Here is an 11,964-nt window from a genome sequence, read left to right on the forward strand (position 1 = left end):
GGAACCCGCACCCCGAGGCGGGCCTGAACCGGGGGGACCCGCAGCCTGAACCGGCTGCACCCCGAGCCGGGAGGGACCCGCATCCCGCTCCGGTCCCCAGCGGGGAGGGACCCGCATCCCGAACGGGCTCCGGTCCCGCGTCCCCAACCGGCTCCAGTCCTGAACGGGGAGGGACCCGCATCCTGCTCCGGTCCTGAACCGGGGAGCACCTGCACCCCGACCCAGCTGCCCCCAAACCGGGAGGGACCCGCATCCCCCTCCAGCCCTGAACTGGGAGGGACCCGCACCCCGAGCCGGCTGTGCCCTGAATCGGGAGGAGTCTGCGCCCCGGTGAAACTGCAGCCAAGCCCGGAGGGACCCGCACCCCAAACCAGCCATGCACCCCGAACCGACTGCACCCTGAACCGGAAGGGTCCTGCACCCCAAACCGACTGCACCCTGAAGCAGGTGAGTCCTACGCCCCGAACCAGCCCTGAACTGGGAGGTACCCGTGCCCTGAACCAGCCATGCACCCCGAAGTGGCTGCCTGCTGACCCAGGAGGGACCCTGCACCCCAAATTTGTCCCCTGATCCTGCCGTACCTTAAAGCAGGAGGGACCTGCACCCCAAAACCTCCGTGCGCCTGGTCTGGCTGCATCGTGACGTGATGGATAACGCCCTGCCGCTGGAAGCGGAGCTGGATCACCGGTGGCTGCTCAACGCCTCCTTCAACGAGTCCTTCGCCAACCAGTTCGTGCAGCCCCCGTGGCAGGTGGCCCTGTGGGCTGTCGCCTACGCCCTCATCGTGGTGGTGTCGGTGGTGGGGAACGTGGTGGTGATGTGGATCATCCTGGCTCACAAGAGGATGCGCACCGTCACCAACTACTTCTTGGTGAACCTGGCGTTTGCCGAAGCCTCCATGTCCGCCTTCAACACGGTGGTGAACTTCACCTACGCCATCCACAACGAGTGGTACTACGGGCTGCTCTACTGCAAGTTTCACAACTTCTTCCCCATCGCCGCCGTCTTCGCCAGCATCTACTCCATGACGGCCATCGCCCTGGACAGGTGAGCTCTGAGCGGGACACCCCAAACCCTCCCTGGCACCCCGATCTGTCTTCACCTGGGGGCTGGGCTCAGCTCCCTCGGAGCTCTGGTCATGGGGGAACACTATGATTAAAAATAAACCTCCCTTGGGGAAAAGAGCGCTAAAAATAATCCATCTCCCCGCCCTGGCTGCAGGTGGCTTTGGGAATCCTTTGTCAGCTTTACGAAAGGAGCTCGAGAAAAGGTTTTGTAACCCCCGTGCGTGTCGGTAGCGTGTCTGGGGCGTGTATTTGTAGCATCGCTGTTCGCTCCCTTCCCAGCTCCCCTGCAGAACCGTCCATTCCCTTCCCAACCTCCTCAGTTAAAAGCAAACTCAATATTTAGCACAAAATGGCATCACCTCATGAAATAAAAGACACGCCAGCGTCGGCCGTGCCTCCGCTGCGCTGCGGGAGCTGTTTCGTGTCTCTCCATCTGGGTTGGAAACCGTCTAAGGAGCCTGGGAGAGAAGCTCGGGCTCGGGAAAGGCATCTCGACCCGGCGGGTGTGTGTTGTCGCGTTGCGTGCTGACGTTTTTATTGATTTCTATTAGTGGGGGTCAGGGGGGAGCGCTAGGTGCCAGGGATTTCTCTGGTTTAGCTGCAGCCAGCACTGTTCAGTGGTGGGTTTTTTTTTTTTTACTGCTGGTTCCTGCCGGCGCTGCCCGCTGGCTGGGGACTGTCGGCAGAGCCAGGTCCCGCTTGCGTCTGGCCACGATCAAAAGTTCAGCAAGCGCCCGGGGTTGAGGGACACAAGATAAGCCACACGCCAAGCGCCTCCAGCACGCAGCTGCCCTCTCCTCTCTTCCCCCTCCAAGAAATCTTTTATTTGACGGCATTTTCACACCAGTGCTAGAGATAGATTGAAGCTCTCAAACTGCTTTGCAATTCCCTCTTGAGTACTGGCGTTTCAAGCGCAACAGATTTTTCCAACGCAACATATTTCCTGAAGACAGCTCAGCTCTGCAACGCCTCTCTTTGGTCCTTCTTCCCAGGGAGTAAAAGACATTTTGGCTGGGGATATATGTGAAGGGGGGGGGGAAGATTTGCCTTGCCGTATGCCAGCACATTTTGAGCTGATGTCTAAGTGCTGCACAAACTGGCACGGATATTTCCCTATGAGAAATTATAGTGCTGCCACAACTCATGTGCTGACAGCTTGGGAAATAGAGCTTGAGATGATGCTCTCTAGTCCTTGGAAAACAGGCTCAGGTTTTGTTTCACTCTGGAGTGGTTGCAAGACCCTTTCCCTGAAATAAATTGGACATAGCCGAGCTCTCATACTGGAGATGTGAGGAGAATTAAGGCAATAACAAATGAATAGAGGAATACTACCACCGTGGCTCCGTTCCCACCCGATGGTGTTGCTGGCTTTGTTTCAGCAGCATCCGTGTTTCGAGGATGTTGGGGATCAGCTGGCAGAGCCCCTTTCAGGTTAGGATGAATTTGAGGAGATTATTTTATTTTTTGAATAGTTCGGGGGTTTTAGCTTTCGGTCCGCACCCCAGAATAACCAGAAAAGCAAATCTGCCAGGGGAAGCTGGAGGAACATGTGTAAAATGGGGAGCAAAGGCAGGTCTGGGAGCCTGGGGCTGAATTTTCGAGGGGAATTGGCATTTCCAGCTTTTTCCTTGCATCTACAAACCCTTAAACAGAGGTTTGGTTTTTCCCATGGCGGGGCTGCAAAACCTGTGCGTGCGGGCTTGGTTCCCCCCACCAAGAAGGACCCAAAAGAAGCTGCAGCCTCGGGGTACAAACACCTCCTGCACGGAGCTACCTGCTGCATTTCTGGGCCCCGAATTTCCAACGAGGTGGGAAATCAGGAAGGGGAAGGCAGCAAAGCCCATCCTCTGCCCCTCCAGGCAAGCAGCATGCAACAGCATCTCCAAGCACTGGAAAACTGCTTGTTTTCCCATGTCTGAGACCTGACGACAGTAACTTAAATGCGTGAAATGCAGGAACTTGTTCCCTAGAAGGGAAGAATTTGTTCTGGCAGGCGGCAAAAGAGCCGTGCTGTGCTGAAACAGGCAAAGCAAGCACCTGAATTCGGAGCAGCAGAGCCAGGTAGGCTCGGCAAAATGGGTTATAGTCACAGCCAGGACAAAGCTGAAATCAAACCTGACTGCGGTTCTGATTTCCATCAAAAACTAGGAAAGCAGAATTGAGCGTGTTCCCAAAGTGTATTAAGCCATCCAGCAGAGCGGTCGGATGTTTTTTTTTTCTGCAGGACCCGCCATGGGTTTGTGCATGACAAAAAGGTTTTTGCTTGAAGCTAGACCATCCAGTCTTTCACCAGGATTTCTTTCAACCTGGGCACAACAACTCTGGAAAAAAAAAATAAAAATAATAATCCTATAGCGAGTGTTATTCTGAACGCTGCAACAATAGCAGGAAATTCGGGAGTCGAGGCTGGCAGCTGGTAACGTCTGCTCAGGAAAAGCCGTGATGCTGCTTCTCAGCATTCTACAAAAGTGAGGACCAAGCAGCTCGCTTTGGCACTATAAAATTTGCCATGTCCTTCATTTTTGGGCCAGAGCACATCACGCATCCCCTCCCAGCTTCCAGCTCTTCCTGTGAATTCATTCACTTGAAAGAGATCGACAGAAAATCCTGAGGTTTTTTCCAATCTTCGAGGAAAAGTGAGAGCCCGGCAGTGCCTATGGTGAGTCCAAGGCAATTTGCAGCCACGTGTAGAGAAAGAAAAACAAAAAAACCAAAACCCTCTGGACATCTCTAAAGTGCAATATCTATGGCACGTAGGATGGAACATCAAACTTGTTGCATTTTCTTTCTCCTTGGGACCCGGATAAATTTCTGAGCACAACCACTTGCCCACACCATTCCCCAACTTCGGATGGAAGCTTCTGTGACAGCAGCCAACCAGGAATGCAGCCGGAGGTGAAGATCCCGGATTACTTACAGAATCCGAAAAAAAAACCAAAATCATCTCTGATCTCAAAAATTTAAGTGAGCTAAGCCGAAAACACCGCAGGCTGAACAAACCCTGATGAAAGGTGAGAGCCCTGCCGTGAGCTTGGGGTGAAGACAGACTGGGCAGCACTTGGGCTATTTAATACGAAGCCATTTCCCTTTTTCTGCAAAGTGTCCTCTGCTCTAAAGCAGCCATAAAAATGACATACAGCGGGACTAACCTCCTGCAACTCCTAGACCAACCCGCTGCTTTTGCTCATAAAAAAAAACCCCAAAAAAAAAAACCCCACCATCTCCAGCCTCCACCAGCGTCAGCGCTGCCAGACCAGCACGCAGGGCAGGGCAATCCAACTGGGATCTTCTTTATATTCCCTTTTTTATTTCCAACTGGGTTATCAAATTCTTTCGGGTGGTTTAAGGTCCATCAGTTTGCTAGCAGAAGCTGCCGAAGAAACATCAAATCTGCAAACCTTCATTCACCACCGCAGCTCCTAAAATCGCTAGTCTGCACCCGAGACCTTTTAATATCTCCCCAACCCCGTATTATTTGCAGAAGAAAAACCGGCTCAGAAAAATTATTTACTGCTTGCAAGCTTGAACTCCCAGGTTGCATGAACCAGCCGAATATCAGGAACGTATTTGCCAGCTCAGCGACCCCGTGCCTTCCCCGAGAGGTGATTACTGCAGAAAGAAACCCTCCGGAGAGGACAAATTACATCAGCGCACAGACAGATTAATTAGTCATTTACACCCTAATATAGCACCAGGGTTTTGGGTTGTGGTTTGTTTGGTTTTTGTTTTTTTTTTTAATCTTGACTTAATGGATTTCCGGGGTTTTCAGAGCAGGACTTTGATCTGCGCCCGGCGCTGCCGTAATCTTGCTCTGCTTGGGGTGGAATTTGGAAGATGGAAGAGCAAGGGGGAAGGAAAAAGAGCGCGGGGTTTAGGGCCAGCAGCCCTGCGGCACTCCTTGTGCTCCAGCTAAGCAGTAAACCAGGCAGCTTTTTGCACGCCTAAAAAAAATCAGCACTTGAACACATCAAAAAACCCCACGGAGCCGCTGGATACCCGCGAAGTGTTGGTTTCCCAGGCGGGGTTAGCCAGCAGGGGGATGGGGCTAGGGCAGGGAAGGCCTCAGTAAGGGGGTCACTGGTTTATGCCCCAGCTCCCAGCAGCAGACTGGTCTGAGGGGTATTAACTGGAATTAATCCCCCCCCAGTACCCACGAGACAGGAATTCAGCCTGTCGAAAAATAACTGACATCTCTTTTCCCCCCTTTTCCTCTTGAAAGAAGAGGCGGCTTGAAGTTCCTGTGGCAGGAAAAAGTTTTTCCCAGCAAGAGTGGTCCGAGAGTGGAACAGGCTGCCCGGGGAGGGGGGAGTCCCCATCCCTGGGGGGTTTCAGGGCCGTTGGGATGAGCTGGGGGGGATGTGGGGTAGGGGAGAGCTTTGTGGAGTCGGGCTGAGGGTTGGACTCGGTGATCCCGAGGGGCTTTTCCAACCCGAATAAAAAAAAAACAACCAAAAAAAACCCCAAACCCAGAAAACCACACAGAACTAAGGTGAATTAGTGACAGTTTGGGGGCTGGGACACGCAGGGGACTCAGGGTTTAGAGAAGGGTTTGGGGTGATCACGGTGCTCAGCTGCAGGAGTCCGAGGGCTCCCGGTGAGACATTTGGTTTATCTGATCGTGGCGGGAGGGTGTCAGACCTGCACAACTCCATCCAGCAGAGCCGTTTATTTTTCCATCAGCACATACTTGTGCTCTCGCCACAGCTCTTACTTCACCATTAGCGAATCAGCAATGAGACCGTTATCAACCTCTTCTCCTACCAGCGCAGGACCAGTCTAAGACGGGCTGTGCAGACCAACCGCCGGCTCGCTCAGGCGCTGTTCACGCGGCGGTGACTCCTCGCAGCTCGGGACTGTCCCACCGCTCGGGGTTGCAGCTCTCCCTCGTTTTTCCCGGACGCCTCGGCACAACTCGGCAGTTTCTGATCTTCCTCCCAAGGCCTGGTTCTCACCAAAGCCTTTTCAGAGGCTGTGCGGGGCTGACAGGCCCATGTCTCCCATATTCGATGGCTTTCTTAATTCATCCCTTAATTTATTCTTAATTCCGCAATGGCCCAGCGGGAGCCACCCATGCGCTGAGCGCGCCAGTTCTCATGGGTCACCAGCCCCGCATTTCATGTTGGTTTTGTTCTCCCCCCTCACTCTCCAGCTACAAACCAGGACTGATTAACTGATAAGGTCACGTAGGTGCCTTGAGCAACAGCATCTGCGGAGTCTCTCGGCGGGGCGGGGTGGTGCTCTGGGTCTCCCATCCCACCTCAGCACGCAGGAGGGAGCTCTGCGCCGCCTCACCAGCCTGCTGCAGTGAACCAGGGTTTGATCCTCTTCCACCTGCCTTTGGCTTTTCAACCCTTGTGTGCAAGGCCAAGAGGTGCTGCGCGGGAAGGCAGGGGAGTCTGCGAAGCCGCCAGAATAACTCCAGCTCGCTGCTTGGTGGCGGGTAACGGGTCCTTTTTTGATTGTGCTCGAAGGAAATAGCGTGCTGTTTTCAAGGAAAGAAAGATGTCGTGCTGTATCGGTGCTGCGGGGAGATTTCGGTGAGAAACCTGCAGCCTCCTGCTTGCTGAGGATGCTGGAGCACCACCGGGGCCCCGCGGCCCAGCCCTCGGGTTCCATGGGGGCTCTTTCGTGTCACAGCAATAAATAGGAGGAAGCAGCTGCTTGCGGCGCCTTTGTCCCCGGCGTCGTGTTTCACCCAGATACGAGGGATTTGGGGCCAGCACGACAAGGCCAAGCTTTGCTAAGCAAACCCACTCAAGGGATGGTAGTTTTGCATCCACGGAAAGCAAAAAGGCAGGGTTTTTTTTCCCCAAGGACAAGCTTTTTGTTTCTTGGGTAGGAAGCGCCTGCAGCTGTGCTGGAGGAATTTGACCAACTTCAGCCCAGGGCATCTGCTCTGACTTGGCTGCAGATCCCCCCAGGCCTGACTCTGCACTAAACCCCTCTTTGCTCAGGACGGGAAATTGTTGTGCAGTAAAACACAAACACTGAGCCCTCTTGGTTACTCATCGCTTATCTGTCGTATCCTTATTACTTAATGAAGCAGATAAGGAAACTCCGGGATGGAAGATGCTGCACAAATTTTTGCTGTTATATTAATCTCATCTCCGTGAGGGTGGAAACAATTGTGTAATGTTAGTTATCCAGGCAGACTCCAGATTTCCAGATTCAATTAATAGACGGCTACACCGCCTCGAATGCGCTATTCAGTAACCGATACGCTCGGAGCTACCCTGGTATAACGTTGCACTCAAATTATTGTATCGTCATGGTAACACACCCCCCGCCCAAAAAAAATAAAACCACAATAAAATATTTAAACAGCAGTGAACGGCATTACCAACGTCATCAAACGGCGTCTGGTGTAAAGTTGTGTGCTTTAGGGCCAAGCCCGTTAAACACGGTGGGTTTAAAACATGAAACTTGGTGGGGAAGGCGCGAGGAAAACGCAGCTGCGTTCCTTCCCACGAGGAACTGGGCAACCCTGAGCCTGCAGAACTTGACAACAGTTTGCTCCTGAAATACGGTGATGCCCCCCCAAAAGGAGAGCAACAGCAGGTCTTTTTATTTTGAGGAAAAGTATGGTTAAATCTTCCCAAAGCAACACCTCCTGCGGGCGACTGTGCCCATTCCCAGTGCTACCCCCGTGCCCAGGGAACGAAACCTTTCCCTGACGCAGAAATCTGCCCTTCAGTCCTCAACCAAGAGCCAGTTCCCTGGGACAATTTAGGACTTGAAGTCCCCACGGTGGTTTGTCACCCACCGCAGCAGCAAGGGCAGGATGGTCCCACAGGGCTGTGCTCCTCTTCCTCACCTCCCGCAAAGGACCGTCCCCAGCAAACCGCAACGCCCCATATTTTTATTTTTTTATTTTTTCTGGATGGGAAAAATCACCCTCTTGGATGGCAGAGAAAAAAATATATATAAATCTCTCTAATAGGATACAGCATCTTAGGGAGATGGGCAGAGTGGGGCCACAGAGGCACTTTTCGAGGAGAAATACGAGCTAATAAACTCATTAGCCTGGCTTTTGAGAGCTCGCTTCTCACTGGCACGGCCAGGATCCGCACAGCCAAGCAAGGAGGGCAGCGGCTTCCCGGCACTTCAGCTCGGATCCTTTTGTGCCCAGCACTGCGAAAACCATAGGGCCAAACACCCACCAGCACCTCGCAGACACCCGGGGCACTGCAGCTGCACCCCGTGCCCCTGCTCCGTATTTCGATATGAATGCAGAAAGTGTTGGTATTGCTGCAGAATAAACAGGTTGGCTTTTCTTCGCTGAAAGGCAAAGTCACGATTGACGTGTCGTTTTTCTTCTCCGCTAAGAAGTGATTGATGGAGGTTTGGCTGCGGCACGTACCGCAGCCTCGCCGGGGAGATCGAACCTGCGTGGAGGGGAGAAAACAACCTGGAGGCGCCCGCGGCACGGCTCTGCTTCGCATTCGCCTGCTCGGAAGGTTTTGTTTTAGGTGAACCAAAAACCTCACCGTAGAAACACACCACAGGGGAGGGCTTGGCTCAAAACTGAACAGAATTGCAAGAAAGCAAACTGGCTTTTTGGGGACCTGTGTTCTGATGAAAAAAAAAAAAAAAAAAGAGAAAAAAAAAGCCCCGGTGGTGGCCAAAAAAAACACCCAAACCCCCAAAATTCAAAGACAGGAATACACACCAACCTACTGGGAAGAGAAACGTGGAAAGTCCTCCCCGTCTGCAAGGAAATGAGAGTTATTTGAGAGCAACGGACCCAGCGCTGGAAGGAGGCAAAGGAAGCTGCTTGGTCCCTGTATTGATGCTTTTCCACCCCAAGACAAGCAAGACAGCAGCTGTCACCCAAGCTAAGGCGGACATGAAACTGTAGTCTCTGCTCCCCTCCTCTCCCTGGTTTGATTTTGCATCAAACGTTCTTGTCAAGCAAAAGAAAAAAAAAAAAAAAGGAAAAAAAAAAAGGGGGGGGACGACAAAAAAAGGAAGTGGTTATTAAAATCTTAGGACAATTTTCTGCTTAGCGATACGATTATATGATTATATGATATTTTAATATGAAATAATGGGCTAATTATTTTCAGGATGTTTGTACATTTCCATCTATCTCCAGCATTTTTATGGCCTGCAATACCAGCTCCTCCAAGCAGCCCAGACCCTTTTTATTACATTTTTTTCTTCTCCGTCAGAGCCCTGTCTGGGAGAACTGTTATTATTATTCCCATTGTTAAGCCTGATGGGCGGATGAACCCAGGACATCCCCCGGGGAATATTTCAGAGGTTGCTCAGGACCATCAGATTGGGGAATCGCTGCTGAAAAACAGGATTTGGGGCCAGTTTTAACCCAAAGCACCGCTTGTTGGCTCCCTCCTGCCGCCCTGACCCCGGCCTTCCAACGTCAGCGTGGTTGGATGAATTTTGCCGCCTCCTCTCCACTATCAGACAGCGTTGCAGGCAAGTCAATGGTAGTTGGAAAGGTCTCTGGGTGATGCGGTGGGGGTTTAGTTCGTCCTTACAGTGATTATTTGGATGTTTTAATCAACCGCAAGGGGCTTCTGCAGCTGCAAAAAGGGCTTTAAGCCCACGAGGAAAGTCCCCTGAAATGCGCCAGGGGAAACAAAGTCGGAGATGTAAAAGCATTTCTGGCTGGCTGCAACCAAGCGGTGGCTTTGCTTCCCAGAGTTCTCAGCCTCACATGTTTCTCCAGGCAAGTATTTCAACAGAAATGGCCCGACTTTTGTGGAAATCCCTCGTTTTCCACCATTTGCACGCTTGAGCTTGAACCGTCGGGTCGAGCATCAGCGGCAAACTTAGGCACGCGGACTTGCTGCTGCTCGGGAGCATAAACCCAGATTAATCCACTCTGAACCCCCGGATAAAGCCCACCCAAGCCTCATCCAAACCTCACCCAGCTCAGCAAGCCCACTAACGAGGGGCTCAGCCCAATGCCAGGAGTCTGAAGGATGAGGAAGAGGAAGGAGACGAGCCCTTATTTCCTTAACGCACGGTGCCCAGAACAAACACAGGATGGGACGAAGATCCAGCGATTTGTGCTGCCGTGGCACCAAGGAGGAACGCGAAGCGAGGTGGAGGCCACGCGGTCCCGTTCTTCCACTTATCTCCAGGAACGTTTGACGTGACTCTGCAGATTTATCTCCTGCTCCTTCCCTTCTCTCAAGGACTGTTTTGTGGAACTCTGTGAGACCTTATCTCTCTTTTTTTTCTCTTTTCCCACAAAAAAAATAAAAAAAAAACAGCGCACACCAAGGAACGCGCTGTGTCGTTACTCCAGAAACAATGGCTTGACCACAGTCCCAGCCACCCACACGTACACGCTGAGTCAAAACTACCCTGAGTTTGTATCTAACTCAGAGGGATGATAATCCGATACCAAACTGGATGGACAGACGGATGGGTTCGTGGTCCTTGTCCCCCCCCCGCCCCCAAAGGGACGCTTTTTGGTAAGATTTGAGCCATCGGCTACGCCGAGTGATTACCCCGGAATTAATTGGGTGTGATGGCAGTCATTCTTTTTGCGTAGTGCTATAGAGCCAACCTGCAGTCTGTGCATTTATCGGAGGCAATCTCGAAGAATTTGTCGATGTTGCAGCAGAATAAACCGTTCTATGCGTGACCCTGACGGCTTCCCTTGAATGCCACCGGACCTACAGCCTCCGGGCTGTTTGTGCATCTGGTGTCAGGGCCCTAATTAGAGCTGCTATTAAATGAATCCAGCCACCCTCAGCCCCTCTAATCTCTGAGGACCGGCTAGAACGCAAGGGGATTCATCTCTTACCGAATTAATTCATTACTTTAAATGCAACAGAAACGTGGATGCAGAAGCCAGGAGACGTTGATACATCACCAGCTGCTGTGCCAGAGCAGCACTAACACCCACTGCCTCGGCTTTTTTCTAAGGAGCTTCAAGTACCAAACAGATATCCGAGGAATAATTATCGGGTGGATTCGGTGGGTTTTCAGCTGCACAAAGGTGATAAGGTTTGGTACCCTGGGGCAGAGGAAGAGCTGACCGCAGTACCTCCTGCCTACTCATAAATTAATCCCTACGTCTTTGCTCCCCTGCGAGTGGCCACCTAAAAATGCAACACAGGGCATATGTTCCATCCGGGAAAAAAAAATTAAAAGGAAAACCTGTTCATTCTGTGAAAGGAGAAGGGATGAAGGGAGAAATAGAGGAGGCTGCAAATGCCTCGGGTGAGAACACATGCGGAGCAATGCAATGCTTCTTCCTGAAGCTTGACGTGGAGGTGAAGGGGTGGGGGTGGGAATAAATAAAAAATTTGCGACGTTCTCACTTAATCTTTCCAGCGCTGCTGGCTGCTGGCAGCTTCGCAAAACTAGATTTGCAGAGGGATAAATTCAATCCACCTTGTCGCCTCTGGAGCTTTCCTCGCATACGATGACTGATGTTCGGAGGGGAAAGAGCCCACGAGCCGGGCAGATACAGGTGGTATCTCAGATCACCCATCCTACCCTGGTCCAAAACTCATATTTTTGGTTCTTCTCCTGTAACGCTTGGCATGGTGATTCACCACAGAGATAAAATTTTGCGCGGGGGAAAAACTACCCGGCGCTGCCAAAGCGGCTGCTGCCAGCCGACAGCGTTGCGACTGGCTTTGTACAAACTGGGTTTTGCAGAAGCAGCCGGTTGCTGTTTGCGTTAGTGAAGCTGGTTTTGGGCTCAAAGTCAATGAGTGTCTCAGACGGGATTCAAATCTCGAGGGGAAGATGCCGCGAGAGAATTAGAGCATTGGCTGGGAAATCCTCCGTCGAGGGATTTGTCCGATGCTGTTTGCATCGTGCGGAGTGAGGGGCTGCCAGGATGCATTAAGAGGGTGTCAAAGAAGGGCAACGGAGCTGGGGCAGGGTCTGGAGCACAGGTCTGCTGGGGAGC

General features: G+C 52.1%; 1 protein-coding gene across 1 annotated transcript in view; it reads left to right on the plus strand.

The window, feature by feature from the left end:
• Nucleotides 1–82: 82 nt before the first annotated feature.
• TACR1 (tachykinin receptor 1) overlaps nt 83–11,964 on the plus strand; it is a 19,866-nt gene continuing 7,984 nt past the window's right edge. The window contains exon 1 of the mRNA XM_026863008.1: nt 83–1,047. Within this exon, the coding sequence (XP_026718809.1) occupies nt 647–1,047 (401 nt within the window). The 5' untranslated portion in view covers nt 83–646. The remainder of the gene's footprint in view (nt 1,048–11,964) is intronic.

The sequence above is a fragment of the Athene cunicularia genome (assembly GCF_003259725.1).
Source record: "Athene cunicularia isolate RWA chromosome 22 unlocalized genomic scaffold, athCun1 chr22_part1, whole genome shotgun sequence".
Classification (NCBI taxonomy): domain Eukaryota; kingdom Metazoa; phylum Chordata; class Aves; order Strigiformes; family Strigidae; genus Athene; species Athene cunicularia.